The sequence below is a fragment of the Phocoena sinus genome, chromosome 19 (genome assembly GCF_008692025.1).
Source record: "Phocoena sinus isolate mPhoSin1 chromosome 19, mPhoSin1.pri, whole genome shotgun sequence".
Taxonomy (NCBI): domain Eukaryota; kingdom Metazoa; phylum Chordata; class Mammalia; order Artiodactyla; family Phocoenidae; genus Phocoena; species Phocoena sinus.
The window spans coordinates 124,625-147,052 of record NC_045781.1 but is presented as its reverse complement, the minus strand read 5'-3'; the positions used below and the strand labels follow the sequence as shown (position 1 = coordinate 147,052).

Sequence of the window (22,428 nt, the reverse complement as noted above, 5' to 3'; positions counted from 1 at the left end):
CTGACTTTGGCAGACGTAGTAGATGCCGGAGTGGCTCTGGTCTTGGCTAGGGCTAGACTAGCGGGGAGGTGGGGAAAAGAGAGGAATGGGGGAGGGGAGGAAGGGGGGCTGAGGCAGGGAGCATGCCTTCTCTAGCAGGCCAGGAAGCCTCTGGCCCGGGCTGGCTTGTCTTTCCCTGATACCAGGGCCCAAGTCTTGAGGGGATCAGGGTCACTCAGAGTGGCAGGGGCGAGTCCAGCTGCACTTCTGGAAGAAGCTTGGACATACAGGCCTAGAAGGGCTGTTCTGGAACCTCTAGGCCAAGGGCAGGCTGACACCCTCCTAGAGTGGGGTTTAAGTCCCAAGCCAGACCCTGCTGCATGAAGATGCCCTCTTTGGAACTGCCTTTCTCCATTGTCCCTGGCACTTACAGCACCCATGGGTGGAATGGGGGACTGTGTCAAGGCCTGAACAATAGGATGGAAGGGGAAGATAGGGCAAAAGAAGCAGTGGCACAGGAAGAGGTTGGAGGGTTCCAGAGACACCGGCCCTCAAGTCTGCAGGACACTGAACTGGAACTGGCAGTATCGTCCATCTTCATGAAAGCCGCTGCCAGCCGTGCTTCCTGTGACTAGTTACTGAACACACGATAGATACCTCCCACCGTGCGGGAGCCCTTAGGGGCTGTGCGTGGGGCCAGGGAGGGAGGAGAACGGCGCATGACGGCAACGATCACCAGAGGGCTGGGGGACTGGCCTGGTTACTGAACACACGATAGATACCTCCCACCGTGCGGGAGCCCTTAGGGGCTGTGCGTGGGGCCAGGGAGGGAGGAGAACGGCGCATGATGGCAGCGATCACCAGAGGGCCGGGGGACTGGCCTGGGGCTTGCAGCCACCTGCGGGTCTCGGACTGGCTGGAGTCTGCGGGGAACAGAGGAAAGCCTTGAAAGAATGTGGATTCCCAGGTAAAGCCTTGTAGCTTCTATACCTAAGAAATGGCTCCCTAGGTTTAAAGTTTCATAAACACATGTCCTCAGGCCGGCTCTGGCATGCTGGACACCAGTTTGATACTTCAGCACCCGATGATACTGGCTGCCAGTCCACATCCTCATCTGGCAGTTGGCTTGGCCGGCAGACGTGTGGGTCGAAGGGAACATGGGCAAATAGTACAGGAGCTGTGGTGCAAGGAGGGCACCGCACAGATGTGGCCAGGCTCTGCTAGGGGCCACATCTGCAGGGGGCTCTGGCTCTTACAGGAATCGTGTGGTTGCAGAGAAAGCGGTGGACCTGTGGGGTGGGCAGAGAGGGACCCAGGCAAGTGGGGAGGAACTGAATTGGTGTAGACCCAGGCGCAGGTTCCGTGTACTGTTTATTGAGCACCTACTGGGCACCGGGCCCTAAGAGGGCTGGCCTGTACCCACGTGATCACAGGCCTCACAGCATCCCCGCGAGGTAGGTGTTCTGCAGCGCCCCCCCGCCCCCCCCCCCCCGCACGGAGGAACGAGGTGAGGGCGGAGAGGGGGTGCAGCGCGCACTGGCTACTCTGCACTGTGGACGCGCTGATGCTGGATGAGCTTGGTGCTCTGATGGAAGCAGCGGCCACAGTCCTGGCAGGCAAAGGCCTTCTCGCGCCGGTGGGTGCGCAGATGCTGCGTGAGCGTGGGCCGCTGGCGGAAGGCTTTGCCGCACTCGGGACATGCGTACGGCCGCTCGCCCGTGTGGATGCGCCGGTGCTGCGTGAGGTTGGCGTGCTGCCGGAAGCTCTGGCCGCACTCCGGGCAGGCGAAGGGTCGCTCGCCTGTGTGGATGCGCTGGTGCTCGGTGAGCCGCGAGACTTGCGTGAAGCCCAGGCCACACTCGCCGCAGTGGTAGGGCTTCTCGCCGGTGTGCGTCCGCTGATGGCGAGTGAGCTTCAGACGCTGGCTGAAGCGCTGGCCGCACTCAGGGCAGGCGAAGGGCTTTTCCCCCGTGTGCACGCGCAGGTGCTGCGTGAGCGTGGGCCGCTGGCGGAAGGCCTTGCCGCACTCCGCGCAGGCGAAGGGCCGCTCGCCCGTGTGGATGCGCCGGTGCTGCGTGAGGTTGGAGCGCTGCCGGAAGCTCTGGCCGCACTCAGCGCAGGCGAAGGGCCGCTCGCCGCTGTGCACGCGCCGGTGCTGCAGCAACACCGAACGGCGGCCGAAGCGCTCGCCGCACTCCACGCAGCCGAAAGACTTGTCGCCTGTGTGCACCGCCTGGTGCTCCAGCAGCACGGCGCGCCGTGCGAAGCTCTCGCGGCACTCGCTGCACGGGAAGGGGCCTGGGGGCTCCGGCGCGCCAGGAGGCGCCGGGGGTGCCGCGCCGGGGCCCGGGGGGTCGCCGTGGATACGCTGGTGCTGCAGCAGGTTGGAGCGCTGCCGGAAGCTCTGGCCGCACTCGGCGCAGCGGAAGGGCTGCTCGCCCGTGTGCACGCGCCGGTGCTCCTCCAGGCGCGCGCTGCGTACGAAGCCTTGGCCGCAGTCGCCGCACACGAACGGCCGCTCCTCGGTGTGCGTGAGCTGATGGCGCAGCAGGTGCGAGCTGCGGCTGAAGCTGCGGCCGCAGTCGCCGCACACGAACGGCCGCTCTCCCGTGTGTATCTTCTGGTGCCTCAGCAGGTTGCTGCGTTGGCTGAACACCTTCCCGCACACGTCGCAGCGGCCACCTCGCACGGCTCCAGCGCCTGTGCTGGGGCGACCTCGCCCCCGGCTCCGGCCCCTGGGGGCACGCCAGCGAGCGGCGGCCAGCCCGGGGCCCACGCCCTGGCGGGGATCGTATGTGGGGTCCTGCTTACCTCCCGGGTCGGTGGAGAGCACCAGCGCGTGTGAGAAGCCACCTTCGAGGGAGGGTGACTCGAGTCGGCCCGTGAGGCTGGCCACGCCGAGGTCCCAGGGGAGGTGGATGTGGGGGCTCACAGTGTCTGGGCCAGCAGAGATGCTGTCCATCTGGAGTGTAAACCCTGCATTGCAGAAGGGGATCCACTCATTCATGACAGAGAACCCACTTGTGCCCAGAGCCACTCCAGCCCTGCAGAAACGGCGCGAACTAGAGCGACCTGAAACTGACCAAGGAGGCAGACAGAAGTGACGTGGGCAGGGGCAGGGGTTGTAAATGTGCAGGCTTCCCTAAGGAGGTGACAATGGGACAGACCCTTGCAGGAGGTGGAAAACTGAAAAGCTGGGGACAGGCTTTCCAGGTCTGACTTAAGTTTGTAAAAACCGCCTTTCTGGAAGGGCTGTAGGGCAAAGGTGGGGCAGGTGGCCCTTGCACTGTCCGGGTGGGTGATGATGGTTTCCACAAATGCAGAGCTGTGGGTGGGTCTGAGGGAGGCTGGAAGTGGAGCCAACAGGAAGGGAATAGGGCAGGGGACAGAGGCAGGGAATGTAGGCAACCAGGACTTTTGTCTGCCGTGCCTTCCTTGAGATGCCACGGGACTCCCGAGGGACCGAGGGCACGCGCAGGCTGTGGGGCACAGGAGTCGGGCCCAGTCTGCCGGGAAAGGTGAACACGGGTGCTGTGGTGTGTACATGGCCTATGGAGTCCTGGGCCTGCATGTGATCAGACAGTGGTGGGTGTCTGCGGATAAAAGGAGCAGGTTCCAGCCACGCTGTGAGCACTCCATCATTAGATGCTGGGGAAGGGAGGCGACGTGAGCACAGGCAACGGAGAAGAAGGAAGTTAAAGCAAGGAGACTGGGAGACTAGCAAGGGCTTCAGTAGGTGACAGAAGACCTATCAGATGCCAAAGAAAACTCAGAAAAATTATACTGTGTCAAAGGAAATCATCTGTGCACAGCAAAAACCCTCCGAGTCAAAAGACGAATGACAAACTGCGAACTCTCCAGAGGCAAGGGACTAATTAACCAGAGTAAGGTGCGCCAATCAACAAGAAAGACGGACAACCTGACAAACGTGGGGAAAGGGCAGGAAAAGAAAGGAAATGTCACGGATGCTTAAATTCTGTAAAATATGCTCAGTCCCCTCCTAGGAAGCAAAGTGCGTATTAGGGCCGTACTCGTTACCGTTTCCACACCCTAACTCCAGGAACCCAAGCATTCGTGTGCACCGCTTGCCAGCATAAACAGAAGCCAGTGTGGCAAAGTGCATAAGAATGTCCAGTCTCCCACCCTCTGATCCAACAGTTCCACATCTAGGTACTTCTCCACCAGTTGTGTTCCCCCTGTGTGAAATGATCGGTGTAGGAGGTTTCTCAGTTCTCACTGAACAGTAACCCAAAGGAATGTCAGTAGGGGCCTGGATGGATAAACAAGTGTGTCCACGGTGAGCCCCAGTGGGCTCTATGCAGCTGTCCAGAGAGGAGGGCGCTCGCTGCTGTGTGTTCAAGTGGGAAGATGCACGAAAAATGTCAGGCGTGGAACAGTGTGAAGGTTAAGCGTCCACGTGTGTTTTAAAAACGGGAAATGAGTATGCACCTGAATTTGTGTTTGTTCTTCTACGCGGAGAATCTTTCTGGAAGTACACACAAAAAACCGGTGATGTTGGCTGTTGGGGTGCAGGACCATGTGATACATGCAGGAGAGGGGCATTCCCCTGTATACTCCCTTGTGCTTTCTGAATTTTCTAACACGTGAATGTCCTAGCAATTCAAACTGTTCTCCTGATAAAAGCACTGGCTGCACAGAAGATGTTCGGTTGAGGGCAAGGGGAGCAGCCAGGAGACCTTATGGGGAGGCCAAGGTGGCTGAGGTGAGCTGTGGTTGTCTGGGGAAGAGTGCAGCCTGAGGAAAGAATGGGGCCGCAGAGAAAGAACCCGCCGAGGAGCCTGGGGTGGAACTGCCAGTGTGGCTGGAGAGAGCAGAGAGACTGTGGGGCTGTGGGCTGAGAGAAGCAGGTCCAGGCTGGAGGGTCAGCTACACAGCATGAGGCAAGCCTGGCCAGCCAGCTGAAGACTGAAACAGCAGAAGGGGTGTGTATCACATGCTACTCTCTCAGCTTCAACATGCGCGACAGACAGACAGAACATAAGAAAAGAGCTTTCAAGATACGTGGGGCAGCTCCAAAGCAAGAAAGGACGGTGAGATTCAGGAATCCAGAGCCTGGTGCATGGTGCTCTACAGTGCCAAGGCTGTGGAGACTGAGGATGAGAGCCAGGCTCTGTCATGAAGTTGGGGGTTGAGGACATAGCCTGGGTGAGCCCAGTCCATCCATGGACCTTTTGCTTTCAGTGAGGCTGCAGAGGTATCTCCACTGAATGGCTAGGGGCCCAGATGAGCCTTCCAGTTGAGTTATGATGGACCCTGTGGCAGTCCCTCACCCAGGATGTGCTTAGGGCAGGGACAAACGAGAAGCCCCCAGAGCTGAGCAGGGCAGGCTGTCCACAGTGCACCCAGTGGGAGCATTGACACCCAAGGAAACCAAGCTAATTAACAAGGCCGGAAATAACATAAGGTACTTGCAAATTCTCAAAGGATGGATCAGTATCCACAAAACAAGGACGCTATGAAAAAAGAATGAGTTTGGATCCTTATTGATAAAAAACAGCAAATGGGGACTTCTGGGGAATAATGGTATCTATTTAAATTTGTTTCATTGTGAAACAACATTAAAAACCACCATAAAGGTTTTGTTTTGTTTTTTCAAGGCATAAAATCCACAGGGATGAAGAGAAGAAGAGAGGAAACAAACAAATCCCTGATATTTTCTACTCTGGAAAGCAAAATGGGCAAATGGTAACTGTGCAGCAGGCTGGAGAAGGCAAATAGTAAGTCAGCAGTGGGGAAGACTGAAAGAAATCAACCCATTTTACCCCAGACGTTGAAAAGTTCAGGAGCTGGAGGTACCAGGTACCTCTGGCCACGCAGGTGAAGGGGCAGGGGCACCAGGTGGGCTGAGGAAGCTGTTTCAGAAGCTGAAGCTGAAGCTGGGCAGGGCTACTGCAGGGAACAGACCTGGGTCTGTCTGCACAGAATTCTGAGGAAGCGGTGGGCAGTGCTGTAGCTGTGACTTTTGGACCTCCTCTCGCTTCCTGGCAAAGGGCTGGGTTGAGGGCGGGAGAGGACCCTGAGGGAGTCAAGGGAGTTAAGGGAAGTCACACTGGGCGCTGCGACGCTAGCCTCTGTCCCGGGATGCTGGCAAGAGGCTAGGAGTGCCTTCTTAGAACACTCAGAGGAGAGAACTGAAGATCCTCACAGCAGGGGTGCCTTCAAGCAGCCCAGCCAGACTGCCCTACGACTGCTTCAGTGGCGTCCACTCATGCTCCACCCACCCACTCACGTTTCCCAAGAAGTGAGTCTCCTTGGGGAGTGAACCCCTCACCCTCCCCTCCCAGCCCTGATTTGTTGTCCTGGCCGATAAGACCCTCACCCATCTGCTCAGAGCTGCCAGAGGGACCAGAGACCACACTGGGAGAAGAAAGCTTAAAAAACAAGTTATTGTTATCCTCAGAGAAATAAGGAAAGATGTTACAACTGTAAGAATAACAGAAAGTGGTTAAAAACAACGTTCAGGGAAAGAAGACACTCCTGGAAATTAAAACTCTGCTAGCAGATATGCAAATCTCAAAGGAGGGTCTGGAGGCTATAACTGAAGACATTTTCCGGAAAATAGAGCAGAAAGAAAGGGATGGGGAAATCGCAGTGAAGAGAACATTGGAGGATCTGTCCTAGAGTCCAATAACCAAGTAACAGGCATTCCAGAAACAAGAGAACAGAACAATGGAGGGGAAGGAAATCAAAGAAACAATGCAAGCCAGTTTCCCACAACTGAGAAATGTGAATTTCAAATTTTAAGGGCTCACCAACAGTGGTGATAAAAAATGTTTCGACCCAGTTTCACAGCAATTAAAAAAAAATGTTTTGATGGGCTTCCCTGGTGGCGCAGTGGTTGGGAGTCTGCCTGCCGATGCAGGGGACGCGGGTTCGTGCCCCGGTCTGGGAGGGTCCCGCGTGCCATGGAGCGGTTGAGCCTGTGGGCCATGGCCGCTGGGCCTGCGCGTCCGGGGCCTGTGCTCCGCGGCGGGAGAGGCCGCAGCAGTGAGAGGCCCGCGTACCGCAAAAAAAAAAAAAAAAAAATGTTTTGAGACAGAGTTAATAAAAAGAATTCTTCAGCCAAAATTCAGTGTAATACAAATGTGTTTCAGATATGGACCATAGCTCAGAACTTTACTTCCCACACCAGAGTTCACAGGAAGGTTCACCAGAACAAGGGGGTGGGACTTCCCGGGTGGCACAGTGGTTAAGAATCCGCTTGCCAATGCAGGGGACACGGGTTTGATCCCTGGTCCGGGAAGATGCACATGCTACGGAGCAACGATGCCCGTGTGCCACAACTACTGAGCCTGCGCTCTAGAGCCCGCGAACCACAACTACTGAGCCCGCGTGCTACAACTACTGAAGCCCATGTGCCTAGAGCCCGTGCTCCGCAACAAGAGAAGCCTCTGCAATGAGAAGCCCGCCCACAGCAACAAAGAGCAGCCCCCGCTTGCCGCAGCTAGAGAAAGCCGGCGCACAGGAACGAAGACCCAACGCAGCCCCCAAAATAAAATAAATAACAAGGGAGTAAACCAACGTAGAGAAGGGGTCCAGGGAACAGGGAGCCTGGCCGACGGCAGACCATTGTAGGCTGTGTGGCTGAGGTGGACAGCACAGGGCATCTGGCCTGAGAGCAGGGTACCGCTCTGTCTTGCCCAGGCCCCACCCTGTGTCAAGGTCCCCCCTGTCTGCCCACCCTGTCTACTAACCTGCTGTCCCTCTCTGCCCCGTCCCCCAATCAGTGGGATGCAAGCCCAGTACCCGGGGTCCATCCAGGGTGCCGGGGCTGGGAGCGGACGTGGGTAGCACAAGTCCTGCTCTCAGGAGGTTTTACTGGGGGCGGGGAGCAGCAGCTGGAGGGGCCATGAGGTTAGTGGGGGGCTTGGCTCTCGCAGGCAGGAGATGCTAAAGCAGGTTGAATGCTGCAGGCGATGGAGGAGCTCGGGGAATGCCGGAGTAAGGGGCCCACCTGAGCAGGGCCAGGAGTGGGATGGTCAGGGGTGGTGCTGCCCGTGTGGAGGGCCCCACATTACTCACCCGGGGAGAAGATGCTCCCAGCTTCCTCCTGCCACAGGGCCTCAGGGTGCTCCGTCCATGAGGACCCCTCAGGCCCAGTCTCACTATGGGGAGAGGCCTGGCCCAGCGCCACGCCACAGCCCTGAAACCACAGTGGTCACTGCTCACCTGTGTCTGGCTAGGCCCAGGGAGGGACCTACCCAACCCCCACCCACTGAGGCTCCCAGAGCAGGGGCTCACCTGGGCCTCCTCAGGTAGGACAGTGGAAGTGGCCTCCTGGGGGTTGGTTAGAGGCCCAGAGTCCAGAAGCTCTGGAGAGGAAGGGTGGGGTCAGGCAGCTCCAGGGGCTCCCCACCCTGCTGCCCTCTTCAGTGGTGTGCCAGGTGCTGGGGTCCAGGTGGGGTGAGACCTGGGTGTAGACTTGGGGCTGGGCATGTCAGGGGGGCTCTAAGTGTCCACACAGGAATGGCAGAGAGTGTGGGTGGGCATGTCTGGCACTTGCCTGGGAGGCGTATGAGAGAAGGGAATGCTCCCCAGCACTTTGGGGTCCTCCCTCAGCTGTGCCCACCCATACTCCAGCCGTCTGTCTGCTCTCGAGCAATCGGCTAATGTCCCCCAATGGATCTCCTCAGGGAGTGAGCCCCACATGCCTCCCACACCAGGAAACCCCAATAGCCAGCTCCATGCCAGCTGAGAACATGGAAGGAGCCACAGTGGTGACAGTCAGGCTTGGCATGCGAGGGATAATGACGGCCACTGGCTGGGCGGGATGTGGGGACCACCAATGCATGGGCACGTTACCTACCCTCACCTGGATCCTCTGTAACCCCAGGCTCCTCTTTCACCCATAGGCCCAGTGACGACTCCTGTGTGGCCCCACGGGGCATCTCAAGTCCAGGTTCTGGAGTCCGAGGTGTGATTTGAGGGAGGGGCTGGAAGTTGGAGGGCTCCATCTTCTCTGATAGCACCTCCTGGCCTTGCACCTGGACTGTGACCTGGGGAGGTGCCCCCCACCATCAGGAGCTCAGGTAGGGAGTTCATGGGCATCCACCCTATCTTGGGACCCCAGGGGTCCTGACTGACTAGGTCCTCTAAGGACCCATGTCCACCAGGGACTGAGCAAGGAGCAAAGGGACCACCTGCAGTTGCTCTCCTGCTGCTGACACCCACCCTCTCTCCCCACCCTGCATCCCTTGTCCATGCCTCTAGGTGATGGAGGGATGGGCCAGTGATGCTGGCCCTGGAACCCCGTCTGCCCTCACACAGGGTCTGCTGCAGATGACCACTTCCAAACCACAAGGGACCAGTGTCTGGCTGAGAATGGCACCTCCCAGGGAGAGGCGGAGATGCATACTGTTCCAGCCCCGACCCCAGGGCCACTGACTCACCCATCTCCGGGGCCCTCCTGGCTCCCGGCGCAGGCCCTCGACCAGGGCAGCGGCCTCCTCAGGGCTGCCTGGCTGCTGTCCCCGCACGCGGGCCTGGATCTCGGGGGGCAGCGCGCCCAGGAACTGCTCCAGCACCAGCAGCTCCAGCATCTGCTCCTTGGAGTGCACCTCGGGCCGCAGCCACTGGCGGCAGAGTTCACGGAGCCGGGCCAGCGCCTCGCGGGGACCCACTGCCTCCTCATAGTGGAAGTGCCGGAAACGCTGTCGTGCAGCCTCTGGGCCGGGATCCCATGGGGCGGCTTCACCCTCCTCCTCAGACTCCTCCAGCTTCACTGTGATGGGCCCCTCATCTTCTGGGGGTGCGTGGCCCGGAGAGCCCAGAGCTGTGGGCCTCATTGGAAAGACCAGGCTGGAGCTCTGAGGCCAGTGTCTCCCCCTGGGGGAGGAATGGGATGAGGCTGCTGCGATGAGGCCAGTGGTGGTGACAAATGCTTATTGAGAGCCTACTGGATGCTGTGCTGTTGAATCCCGAGACCTGCCAAGTGGAAGGAGGATGAGGAAACTGAGGCACAGAGGCAGTCCCGTGCCAAGGACCTGTGGGGCTGGTGAGCCCTCGGTGAGCGTCTCTAGCTGGGCCTGTGCAGAGTCTCTGGTAGCCCCCTGTTCCTGGGCTGCTTCTTAGGCCCAGAAGGCACCTCGTCTCTCCCCCAAAGCCCACGCTTCTTCTACATGCACCACCTAACCCCTGCTCTGCATCCCTCTCTCTACCAGGTGAATGCCACCTACAACCTCCACTGCCTGGGCATCTACACCACTACCACCCCTCCCCCACCAACGCCAGTCTATCACTGCAGCGTCCACTCTCCCGCCTTGTCTCTCAGACCACTCCCCTCCCAGCGCGGTTTCACAGCGCAGCCTGACTGCACCTGCCCCACCCCACACCTGTGCAAGGTCACCTGTATGGCCCAGCACCCAGACACCATTCTCCCCCCATTCAGCCCCGTTCTCTGAGCCCGACTAATCACAACACGCAATGCCCCACTATCTCCTCCGTTTCCTGATTTAGGTGGGACAAGGAGGTAACAGGGGAGTTTTCAGAGGGGAGCTACAAAGGAGCCGAGACCACTGGACTCGGAGCCTGCAAGGAAAGTCGGAGATTCTGCCCAGCCTATTTGCCACGTAACCTCGGCTTGTCGCTGTGCCACTGTGAACCTCCGTTTCCCCCACCCCCACCACACTCGCGCTGCTCCTTATGCAACTGGAGGTACAGTGCAACCTTTGTAGAGAGATCTGAGTTTATTAAGGAAGTGGATTCGATTTCGAGGGCCGCCTGATCCCGTGGGTGTCTAACCTTCGCTCCTCAAGGTTCCAAGTCAACCTGAAACCCCAGGAGACAGCTGGGCCTCCGTAATCTGGCCGGCCCTGCGGAGCTCCCTGAACTACATTTACCAGAAGCCTGGGCGGGCACCTTCTGCTTTAGGGAGCCGGGACAGGTCCGGGTGCCGCCATGGCAACTGGGGGCGGGGACTCCAGATTCTGTCGCCGTGGCAACGCGCAGTGATTGACGAGCCGCGCGCGACAGCGCTGGGCCCGGCCACGGGGGGCACCCAGGCCCCTGTCCTACGCTCCCGATCCCGCTGGGCCGCCGCCCCCGTCCCCGCCCGAACCTTCCCGGTTGAGGGGCCCCCGCCCTCACCTCCGCGCTCAGCGGGCCGCTCCGCGCTCCCGAGCATGCGCACTCGCCGACCTTCCCTCCCCGGCCGGACTATGTCTCCCAGAACGCTCCACGCACCAGCCGGAAGCGCCGCCTTGCCCGTCCCCCACCCTCGCCTCAGTTTCCACCCTCCTCCCGCTGTGCCCCGGGGCAGCGTTGTTCGCAACGATCGGGTCACACTCCGGGCCGCGTCTTCCCGCGCTCCCAGCCTCAAATCCAGGCGTCCAGGCGCCCGTCGACGCGAGCAAGCTTCTCAGGGGGCAACGGGCGGCCGCACCGCCTTCCCAGCCGTGCATGCCGCCACCAAGTCTCCCTGAATTCTCTACGGGGCTTCCGGGGATTAGCAGGGCTCTGCACCAATCACGGCCCTCGCTAGGACGCCGTCAGCCCCCTGTCTCCATGGCAACCCCCTGTGGAGACCCGGCCACCCCTTCCACCGCCCTCAGGACCGCAAGCGAGCCTCTCCCACTTTCGCCTTGGAGAGAGGCTCGGCCGGCTCCTGTCCGGGAGGAGGTCAGCCAGTCCTCCGCGCGCGTGCGCGGCGCGATGACAGGTTTTTTTTTTTTTTTTTTTTTTTTTTTTTTTTTGCGCTCGTGGGCGGTAGGCGGGCCCGGGCGTCTTCATGGTAACCAGTGGGCCGTGCAGGCGGTTTCCAGGGCAACCCTGGGTACCGGCCGGCGTCCGAAAGAGGATGGGAGAGGTAGGCTGAGGGTAGAGATGCGGAGCGAGAGAGACAGGACAGACAGACACAGGCTCGGGGGCGGGGAGAGTTGTGAGGAGAGACAGTGAAAGTAAGTGAACAGACACAGGGACAGAGACACGGGCAGGACAGAAAGAGACCTAGGTCAGAGAGTCAGGGCTGGGCAGACATGTGTGTCAGAACAGTTAACAAGAGGGAGAGCGATCAGGGCGGGATGGAGGGGAAAGGAGAGACAAAGATTTACAGCGACAAGACGTGCAGCTCGAGATTCAAGGGACAGACAAGGAACAGGAGTACAGAAGCAAGAGGGGAGAAAGGGACAGACATTAGAGATACATACAGTAAAGTGGATCGAGAGTTTTTAAAGACTCAGAGAAGGGTGACAGCAAGAAGAGAGAAAGACGGAGCGGGAGGGACACATGTTAAGAAAACTTATCCAAAACTTGCCATTAAGAGAAAAAAAGATGACTGGAAGAACTAGCACCGTCTCTACCAAGCCTGCTTCAGGTCATCTGATTCCCTAAGTGAAGCAACTTTTTTTTAAGTTAACTGCTTTTGATCAGAGTCCAGATACTGTGAAGTTAGATGCTAACGAGTAAAAGGTTGATAGGTTGTAAATGCTTTCTGTCCAGTAGAGAAGAGTACCCCAAGTTTTTTTGTCACCCAGTAGGACACTAAGCAGGACACTAAGATGCCTGCCCACTGCCCCATGGGGCACTACCGATCCGACTTGGACTTTTATTTCACTGTTCGTTCTTTCACCCTTTCTGTTGTTCCTTCTCTCTCATCTTCCCGGAACCACCTATGTCATCCTGCTAGTTGCCACCGGAGGTAAATAGATATTTGACGTGTGCTCACGGAGTTTGTTTTTAGCTGTTTCGAAAATTATATTTTGACAGTCTAAAGGGAACCATTTCTCCGGAATGGGGGACAGACAGGGAGAAAGAGAAAACAGTGAGACAGACCCAGGAAAGGAAAGGAGGTAGCGAGGATGGTGGGAAAGAAAGAGACCAGGTCCAGGCGCGGACGCTCCGGTGGGCCTCGCAGTGAGTTGGGCCCTGACTCATCCCGCGTGGGGAACGCGAGCCTCAGCCGGGCCTGAGGGTGACCCTCGGGGCGGCTGGTCCAGTCATGGCAGACTACTGGAGGTCACAACCAAAGAAATTCTCTGATTACTGCAGGTGCTGGATTGCGGACAATAGGTCTAGTGTTGAAGTTCATGAAAGAGGAAAGAATCATAAGGAAAATGTGGCAAAGAGGATCAGTGAGATTAAACCGAAAAGCCTGGATAGGGCAAAGGAAGAAGAGAAGGCATCAAAGGAGTTTGCTGCAATGGAGGCAGCTGCCCTGAAAGAATACCAAGAGGATTTGAAAAGCCTTGGCTTAGAGTCAGAAACTTCAGAGCCAAGCATATCACCAGTAACCAGCACTATCCCATCCGCCTCTGCATCAAATCAGCAAAAGAAAAAAAGAAAAAAAAAGACCCTTCAAAGGGCAGATTGGTAGAAGGCATAACCTCTGAGGGTTACCATTACCATTATGATCTTATCACAGGAGAATCTCAGTGGGAGAAACCTGAAGGATTTCAAGGAAATTTAAAAAAGACGGCAGTGAAGACTGTTTGGGTAGAAGGTTTAAGTGAAGATGGTTATACCTATTATAATTCAGAAAGAGGGGAATCCGGATGGGGAAAACCTGATGATTTCATTCCACACTCTGGCGATCTGCTTTCTAGTAAAGTCAATGAAAAGTCACTTGGTACCCAAGAAGAGTCCAAATCATCAGATTCACGTTGTGATTCTGATGTGGAACACCAAGCAGAAAAAGGGGTGGGGGGGACAGTGGGACTTCCCTGGTGGCGCGGTGGTTAAGAGTCCGCCTGCCAATGCAGGGGACACGGGTTCGGGTCCTGGTCCAGGAAGATCCCACATGCTGCGTAGCAACCAAGCCTGTGCGCCACAACTACTGAGCCTGCACTCTAGAGCCCGCGAACCACAACTACTGAGCCCGCGTGCCGCAACTACTGAAGCCCGCGCGCCTAGAGCCCGTGCTCCGCAACAAGAGAAGCCACCGCAATGAGAAGCCCGCGCACAGCAATGAAGAGCAGACCCCGCTCGCCGCAACTAGAGAAAGCCACGCGCAGCAACGAAGACCCAATGCAGCCAAAAATAAATAAATCAAAGAAAAAGCGGGGGGGGGGGGGAAAGGAGAGGTCTCTACAGAAATGCAAAAGCTAAAAGTAAAGTTTAAAGAAAAAAAATAGTGATAAAGGAACTGAATCGGAAACACAGAAAGAAAAAAATGCCCAGGGTTATTCATCAGGTCCAAATGAAGAAAAATCCAAAGCTCATAAAAAATCAGACCCATGTGGAAGGACTTCCCTGGTAGTACAGTGGTTAAGACTCCGTGCTCCCAGTGCAGGGAGTCCAGGTTCTATCCCAGGGAACTAGATCACCTATGCCAAAACTAAGACCTGCCATAGCCAAAATAAAAGTAATAATAATAAAGAAAGCTCCTCTGTGCTTGTTTTACATTACTTAATGCTAAAATTTTAGACTTATTCTGAATGTATTTTATGCGAATTTAAAATAACTCTTTTTTCGTGTGAAATTGATTTTTGTTCCTAAAATGGAAGCCTACCACATTGCATTGTAATACAGTGTATTACGTTCAGTGTCTAAAAATTGCTAATTACATCATAATATAAGATGCTATGTATCTGTTATTTAAAACATGGAAAAGTAAGGCCTTTACTCAATTCTTACTCGTACGAATATACTTGTACTGCACTGAAAATGCATTACTTAAAAAAAAATATTTATTTATTTGGTCTCACCAGGTCTTAGTTGCGGCAGGCAGGCTCCTTAGTTGTGGCATGCGAGCTCTTAGTTGCAGCATGCATGTGGGATCTAGTTGCCTGACCAGGAATCGAACACAGGCCACCTGCAATGGGAGCATGGAGTCTTATCCACTGCGCCACCAGGGAAGTCCCGAAAATGCATTACTTTTGCACACTGATATTATTCAAGAAATAAGAATTAGACCACGTAAGAGAAGATTCACAACCTGTGATAATTCATTTCTGAGGATCCTGTCAGAAGGCTGATGTAGAAAGTGTTTGTATATTGGCTTACCTTACTCAATTTAAGGTCAAGGGCCAAGAACAGGGACTGCAGCTCAGGTCATGCTTAATATGGAATGAAAACTGGACCAAAGATGTATCTGCCTGGTTCAATGTAAAGTGGCAACCATTGCTTAAGCATTTTCACCTTGAGCCAGGCACTATGGTAGGAACTGGAGATGTAAAGGTGAACAAGACATATCTCTGTTCTTCATGGCTTCTCATTCTGACGGAGTCCTTTTTTCCCTAGTCGTGCGCTCTGTGTAGAGGCCTTACATATACTGGAAAATATTTTTTAGGGTTTATTTAAAACTATGTAGATGAAGTCTTGAACAAAAATAGTAAGTTCTCTGACTTCAGTAAAATATTTTGGTGTTCCTTTAGAGAAATTGGAAAGTTCCCATTTCCTGGTTAAATTTCTTAAAAAGTGGAATTTTCTTATTTAATCCATTTGAAGTAGGTACCTTCCCTTTATTATTCCAAATTCTTAAAATTATATGTTTTTGTAAACTGTACAGTAGCTAACATTTGGTAGTAAATATTTGTCTTTTTAAGGTTACTAGTGTACATGTAAGAAAATTATAGGTTATTAAAAACTTTATGAAAGAAGAAAAAAAAAAGAAAGAAAAGAAAGAGACCGAAAGTAGATGGCAGGAAAGACAGGAGAGAGAAATTAATAGGCGAGAAATCCGGCCTTGGGCGCCCCCGCCTGGACTCTGTGCTCGGCGGCCTCGTCGCCGAACTACGTTTCCCGGTAGGCCCTGGGCGACTGGACGCAGCACCTAGCGCGCCATCGGGGGCGGGGCCCACGCTGCCTCCTCCAATCCCGGCCGTCGCCCGGCAACCTCCGCCTCCGCCGACAAGATGGAGGCTGGCTTCGGCCGCCGCCGGGAAGCGGCACCTGAAGCCGCAGATGGGGAGGGGCCGCAGCTCAGTCGGCCCACTTGAGGAAGCCGGCCCACGTCGCGGTCCGGAGGTGAGAGCGGTCGGGCGCGCGGGGGCCCGGGCTCCGGGGGGAAGGGGCCGAGGCGCCTATACCCTTGGTTCCCGTGGGGGGAAGGGAACGGACGCGCGCGAGGGGGCCAATCGGGGCCTCCGGCGGCCCCGCGGCCTTCTGGGAAATGTAGTCTCGAGCCTTCCCCGTGGGCGGGCTTGGGGACTTTCTAGAGCGGGAGGGTAAAAATGAATGAATTTAATTTAAAATTGTGGGTGAGGGACTTACCTGGTGGTGCAGTGGTTGGGAATCGAGCCCTGGTCGGGGAGATCCCACATGCCGCGGAGCAGCTAAGCCCGTGTGCCACAACTACTGAGCCCGCGTGCCACAACTACTGAAGCCCACGCGCCTAGAGCCCATGCTCGTCAACAAAGAGAAGCCACCGCAGTGAGAAGCCCGCGCACCTCAACGAAGAGTAGCCCCCACTGGCTGCAACTAGAGAAAGCCCGTGCACAGTTACGAAGACCCAACGCTGCCATAAATAAATAAATAAATAAGTAAATTTATTTAAAAAAAAATTGTGGGTGAGCAGGCGAAGGCAGGCATGTGGAGACGGAGGGATGGGCGCGTGAGTGGTTCGGAATTTGGGGCCTCCTTCCAGGCAGGAAGCCTTCCCCATGCCCACCTCCCCTTTAAGCCAGGTGCAGCCCATGGGTCCCTGAAGGTACTCTTCCTCGGTGCCATAGACACTCCCAAAACACAAAGACCTGTCAGGTACTGTCCTTGTTTTTCACACGCATTCCTTCAAAAAAAAACTTTTACTGTTTTGATCAGGTGCTACTTTCACATGGTTTGAAATGCAAAAGGGACAAAGCGGGAAGCCTGCCTCCATCACTATACTTCATTAAATAATTCAGTCAGCAAGTGACTGTTGGATGCCTCCAAAGTGCCAGGCTCTCTTCCTGGGCCTGGAGACCCAACAGAGTGCTCAGTAGGTACAGCTCCTGCCCTCAGGCAACGTGTGATGGATGCATAATAAAATACAGGTGGGGAGGGCCTCTCTGATTAGGTTACATTTGAGCAGAGACCTGCAGAAGAGGGAATAAGCCATGCAGATTACAGGGAAGGGCCCCCAGTGGGCCAAAGAGCCACAGTAGCTAAGGCCCCTGGGTCGGGAGTGCCCTTAGTGTGCCCTGAGGATGTGGTCAGGAGTACGCAAAGGACAAAGGAGGCCCTTGACAAAGCTGGTGATGATTGTGGCTTTGACTCAGAGAGCTGGGAGGCCTGAGAGGGCTCTGAGCAGAGGAGCCACTGTTTTGTTTGTTTGCTTTTTTTTCTTTGCCGCGCCGTGCGGCTTGCTGGGACCTTAGTTCCCTGACCAGGGATTGAACCTGTGCCCCCTACAGTGGAAGCCCGGAGTCCTAACCGCTGGACGGCCAGGGAATTCTCCCCGACTTGGTTCTTAGAGAATCATTCTGACTGCTGTGTGGAGAACCACCTTCCTCCTCTATCCCCAGGTACTCCACGGTGGTGGCAAGAATGAAGGAGGTTACCTTCTGTGTTAGTTTCCTGTGATTGCTTTACCATATTGCTACAGACTTTAGTGGTTTATTTATTTTTAAATTAATTAATTAATTAGTTTATTTTTGGCTGCGTTGGGTCTTCGTTGCTGCGTGCGGGCTTTCTCTTGTCGTGGCAAGCGGGGGCTACCCTTCGTTTCGGTGTGCGGGCTTCTCATTGCGGTGGCTTCTCTTGTTGCGTAGCACGGGCTCTAGGCGCGCGGGCTCAATAGTTGTGGCTCGCGGGCTCTAGAGCGCAGGCTCAGTAGTTGTGGCGCACGGGCTTAGTTGCTCCGCGGCATATGGGATCTTCCCGGAACAGGGCTTGAACCAGTGTCCCCTGCGTTGGCAGGCGGATTCTCAACCACTGCGCCACCAGGGAAGTCCCAACTTAGTGGTTTAAAACAACACAAATTTATTATCTTAGAGTCTTGGAGGTCCGAAATCTGAAATGGGGCTCCTGGGCTAAAATCAAGGTATTGGCAGGGCTGGTTCCTTCTGGAAGCTCTAGGCTTCAGTGGTCACATTGCCTTCTGACTGAGTGGAATCTTCTGTGTCCTCTTACAAGTATCCCTCTGATTACGTTTAGGGCCCACTGGGATAATCCAGGATAATCTCCGCCTCTCAAGATTATTAACTTAATCACACCTGCAGTGTCCCTTTTGCCCTGAGAGGTAAACTTACTCATAGGTTCCTGGGATTGGGATGTGGGTGTGGGTGTGGTTAGGAGCCATTATTCAGTCTCCCGCGCTGATGTTCCATGTCTCTGAATAGCATGGAGATGCTTCTGCTCGTCAGTGTCCGAGAGATGGGTCAGGATTTCTAGACTCTGCATCTCCTTGTGGTTGCAAGAGGTTTTCTGGGGGAAGGACAAAGTCTCCCCACAGCACTTTTTTTGGCCTCATAGACTAAAACTAAATGAAATGCTCCTCTACACGCAGAGTATGCTCGGAAGTGTGTATGCAGTGTCTTTAGCGTTAGGGAGAGAAGGGACTGGGCCTGCCTCTGAGGCAGTGCTCCGCAGGGCTGGGGGCCTTAGGTCAGAGCATGGGAAGGCCAGGCAGTGGTCCAGACTCTCATGTACTCACACGTTAATGCCCATGTGTTCTCCTCTTCAGGCAGAGGCGGGCGTGGCAGGAGAGGCCCAGAGGCCATTGTGGGCACGGCAGTAGCTACCGTGGACGGGCAGTGGGGAGAGAGCTTGTTGAGGTGCATGGCTCGGGGAAGCGGCATGAAGACGACCCCCCACCCGCAGGTGCTGGGGAAGGCGCCCCTTGGGATTGGCCTCCGTCACAGTGCCAAGCGGGACCGGAAGTCCATCACCCTGCATGTGAAGTTGGAGGTGCTTCGGAGGTTTGAGGAGGGTGAGAAGCTGACGCAGATCGCCCGGGCCCTGGGACTGGCCACCTCCACGGTTGCCTCGATCCGCGTGAACAAGGATAAGATCCGGGCCAATTCCCAGGCAGCCACGCCCGTCAGCGCCACCCAGCTGACCCGCTGCCGGGGTGTGCTGATGGGCCGCATGGAACGCCTCCTGAGCCTGTGGATTGAGGAGCAGAAGCGGCAGAACCTGCCTGTCAGCACGCTGCTTATCCAGGACAAGGCGCGCCGGCTCTTTGCCCAGCTGCAGCGCGAGCAGGGCAGCGGCGCCCAGGCCGAGACGTTCGGGGCCAGCAATGGCTGGTTTGCCCGTTTCAAGGTTCGCCACAACGTGCTGTTGACGGATGAGCCGGCTGTGGCCGACGCCCAGGCTGCCGCACGCTACCCCGTGGTGCTGCGCGCCGTTCTGGAGGAGGGCCGCTACTCACCACGGCAGGTCTTCAACGTGGACGAGACGGGCCTGTTCTGGAAGCGGCTGCCTGAGCGCATGCTTCTGGCACTGGAGGGGACAGCCGGGCCTGGGCCCAAGGCCTCTAAGGACCACCTGACCCTGCTGCTTGGTGGCAATGCGGCTGGTGACTTCAAGCTGAAGCCCCTGCTGGTGTACCCCTCGGAGAACCCGCGTGCCCTCAGGGGCTGCTCCAAGGCCAGCCTGCCTGTGGTCTGGCGCTCCAACCGCAATGACTGGTTGACACCTAGCATCTTCCAGGAGTGGTTTACTGGCTGCTTCTGCCCAGCTGTGGAAAGCTACTGTACCAGCCATGGCCTCCCACACCGCGCCCTGCTGCTGCTGGACAGCGCACCCTGCCACCCTGTCCACTTGGGTGGCCTCTCGGCCCACGTGCGTGTTGAGTTCCTGCCCAAGAACACGTCAGCCCTGATCCAGCCCATGAACCAGGGTGTCATTGCCGCCTTCAAGGCCCATTATCTGCGCCGCACGCTCAGCCAGCTGGTCCAGGAGACGGCGGGTACAGACCGGCCCTCCGTGCGGGAGTTCTGGCGCAGCTATACTGTCATGGCCGCTGTAGACAACATTGCTAAGGCCTGGGCAGAGCTGCAGCCTGCCACCATGAACAGTGCCTGGAGGAAGCTGTGGCCTGAGTGCGTGCCCGCTGGTGCCCCCGAGCCCAACGCCCTCCCCCAGCTCCATCACAGCACTGTGACACTAGCCAGCCATGCAGGCCTCGGGGATGTGGCTGAGGCCGGTGTTGTGCACCTGCTGCAGGCCCGTGGGGAGCCCTCGCCCCGCAGCATCCCCCAGGAGGTGGAGGTTGGGGGTGTCAGTGACTCTGGGCTGCTCTGTGAGGCGGGGAGAGGCTTGGCCTCCAGAAGACCAGAGTCAGATCTCATGGAGGCCATGGTGGGTGTGGAGACTGAGGAAGTAAGTGTGGGTGCACTGCGCCCTGAGCACCTGGCCCAGGCGCTGTCGCACTTTGCTGCTGGCCTGCGAGTCCTCATAGAGAACGATCCCAACCGGGAACGCAGCCTGCGGGTGTCCCGGGGTGTCCACTGTGCCCTCGCCCACCTCCGAGAGCTGCAGCGGGAAAGGAGGCGACAGGCTCGGGCAGTTGCGGGGCCTCAAGGGGCCCCATGATGGTGGCAACAAAGGAGTTGGCAGAAAGCCTGCACTCACCCCAGGTGGGGCCCACAGAGGGTGGGCAAGTGGCCAAGGGCACAAACCCTGAAGGACAGACCTCTTTGGCTGTCCTGTGTGATTTAGGGCTTGGGCCTGACCTCACATGAGCTTTGTCTGATGATGTTTTGTTTCTGGAGGGTAGACACTGCCACTTCTCACCCATGGTTCTCGTACCTCATGCACTGCCATCTTTGTACAGTGGCACCCAGAGTGTCAGGCTTGGGGAACAAGAGGGTGGTGTTCTCTGATTGGCAGATGAGCTGCGGGACCCAGGAGTGCCCATCCGTGTCAGAGACACACCCTGTAGAACAGCAGTTGCCAAGCACAGCCCACCAGGGTAGCCTTCCTCGTGGTGAGGGGCCAGGGTTGAGACAAGCCTCTCCTATTTGCCAACCCTGACCTGTCCGTGCACCGTTGTTACTCTTCGTAGCCAACTCTAGGTGGGGGTTTCTTGCTCTCCTTGCTCACCTTCCGTGCCATCCTCACTCTTTCTGGCTTCCACGGTTTGTGTTGTCTGAGGTTTCTGGTACCTTCCCTGTGCCTGAGCCTATGGGCGTGTGTGGCTTTCCTTGGTTTGGAGATATTTTCTTCCCTGGGTTTCTGTGCCGTGGTTGTCTTGGCTTCCCTCCAACCTCTGAGGCTGAGCCTTCTGACACTTTGATGGTCTCCCAGATCTAGAGCTCTTTGGAAAATCTCAGCCATTTTTGAGGGCTCAGTGGCTACCTCAGGGTCAGCTCCCAGCACATTGGCTGCAGCCCAGCCTCTCCCCGAGGTTAGAAACATGGCTCCAATTCCAGTGGATTGGCTCCTTGGACGGTCTTGTTATCTCCGTCGTTCCGGCTTGTTCTCCTGTCCCCCTAGATTGTAACAGCAAGCACACTGGGGTATCCACTTGACTCTGTAGACATACCATATGGGCCACCAAAACCCAGAGAGTCATCAAGGGAAGGAGTTCTTGTACTCCAGCTAGGTGAGCCACAGGCGGTGAGACAGGGCTGCCTGGCCTCCTGGACTCCTTTTGACACAGGTACCTGCATGTGTCCGTGAACGTGTGCGCGCGACACACACACACGCATGCCAAGAGTAAAGTTGGGAGAAAGGATTCCTTCTACCTCTGTCCCAGCTAACACTTGAAGTGCTGGGCCTGCTGTCAATACGTAAAAGGGGCCGGAGGCCAGGGAGGGGTTCCAGGGTCCAGCCTTCCTGGGAGACAGGTCAGATGAGGCCCCTTGTTTGCTTTCTTGGGGAGAGCGGCAAAAGGGATGGCAAGGAGAAGTAGAAGAACTTTTCTTAGGAGCCTGGTGACTGACTGGATTAATAAACTGCACAAATTATAAGCACTTGTAATGTGCTAGGTGTTGGGGAGACCAGGGTGGGAGAGACTGGCTTCAGGAGCTGCCGGTCCAAAGGCTGTTATATTCTGTGTGACGACGGCTATGTCGGGCGACTTGTGAGGGACCTAAACCTAGCTGGGGTCAGAGGAGAGGACATGATAGGGACGGCTTTTTGGGGAGGTGCTGCCCCAGCTATTGGAAACCGGTCATTTCAAAATGCCAGGCATCACAGAGGGGCCTGTTTTAGGCGGCCCAGCACGGTTTTGCTGGTGAAGCCTTGAGGACGGGGAAGCAGGAGCAGCCTCGATGGAGGCGGAGTGCGGCACAGCAGCTGAAAGAGGCAGGTGACCAGGTGGGAGGAAATGCCACATCCGCCGGGCGGGAGTAGAGAGGCAGCTGAGGGGCAACCTGGCACAGTCGAGCGGACGGATAGCGAGGGGATCTGAGGTCGCGCGGGCAGGGCGTGGCGGAGACAACGCGCGGACGGGCCCATCTAGCTCCAGAACTCTACCTCGGAACCCGGGACACCGCCAGTCGCACCACTGGCGCCCCCTTGCAGGCCCCTGAAGAACTCCATTTCCCGGCGGCGCCGAGCGCTGGTGCTCGCTGCCTTCTGGGAAATGTAGTGTCTGTAGGTCACCCGGACTGTTACTGTGGCGGG

The 22,428-nt window shown here is 56.6% G+C and overlaps 3 protein-coding genes across 5 annotated transcripts; 2 read left to right on the top strand and 1 right to left on the bottom strand.

Moving 5' to 3' along the window:
- Positions 1-1,335: 1,335 nt before the first annotated feature.
- On the bottom strand, positions 1,336-11,466 carry MZF1 (myeloid zinc finger 1). Of its 3 annotated transcripts, none has more exons than XM_032614920.1 (6): positions 11,086-11,466; positions 9,390-9,924; positions 8,807-8,996; positions 8,242-8,312; positions 8,023-8,143; positions 1,336-2,955 (listed from the first exon to the last, which is right to left on the bottom strand). In XM_032614920.1, exons 2-6 carry the CDS (start codon positions 9,783-9,785, stop codon positions 1,520-1,522), a joined length of 2,214 nt encoding a protein of 737 aa, XP_032470811.1. In that variant the 5' UTR covers positions 9,786-9,924; positions 11,086-11,466; the 3' UTR covers positions 1,336-1,519. The 3 variants fall into 3 exon arrangements, with proteins under 3 accessions (XP_032470811.1, XP_032470814.1, XP_032470812.1); XM_032614923.1 differs by having other exon boundaries at positions 8,813-8,996; XM_032614921.1 differs by lacking the exon at positions 11,086-11,466 and adding an exon at positions 10,741-11,078.
- On the top strand, positions 11,121-15,829 carry LOC116744014 (WW domain-binding protein 4-like). The gene is given in 5 exon segments (XM_032613289.1): positions 11,121-11,363; positions 11,448-11,656; positions 12,985-13,265; positions 13,268-13,632; positions 15,683-15,829. Coding segments are annotated over 5 exon segments (1,245 nt in total).
- Positions 15,606-21,787, top strand: LOC116744157 (tigger transposable element-derived protein 1-like). Its single transcript, XM_032613526.1, has 2 exons — positions 15,606-15,900; positions 18,536-21,787. Exon 2 carries the CDS (start codon positions 18,631-18,633, stop codon positions 20,389-20,391), a length of 1,761 nt encoding a protein of 586 aa, XP_032469417.1. The 5' UTR covers positions 15,606-15,900; positions 18,536-18,630; the 3' UTR covers positions 20,392-21,787.
- Positions 21,788-22,428: the final 641 nt, after the last annotated feature.

What these genes read in the sequence shown, in the direction of transcription:
- MZF1 (XM_032614920.1), bottom strand. Translation starts at nt 9,785, where the DNA reads ATGAGGCCCACAGCTCTGGGCTCTCCGGGCCACGCACCCCCAGAAGAT. An exon ending in TACAGAGGATCCAGGTGAGG is followed by an intron (nt 8,313 to 8,806) that starts GTAGGTAACGTG and finishes CTTCCTCTCCAG; the next exon opens with AGCTTCTGGACTCTGGGCCT. An exon ending in TGGGAGCATCTTCTCCCCGG is followed by an intron (nt 2,956 to 8,022) that starts GTGAGTAATGTG and finishes TCTGCAATGCAG; the next exon opens with GGTTTACACTCCAGATGGAC.
- LOC116744157 (XM_032613526.1), top strand. Translation starts at nt 18,631, where the DNA reads ATGGCTCGGGGAAGCGGCATGAAGACGACCCCCCACCCGCAGGTGCTG.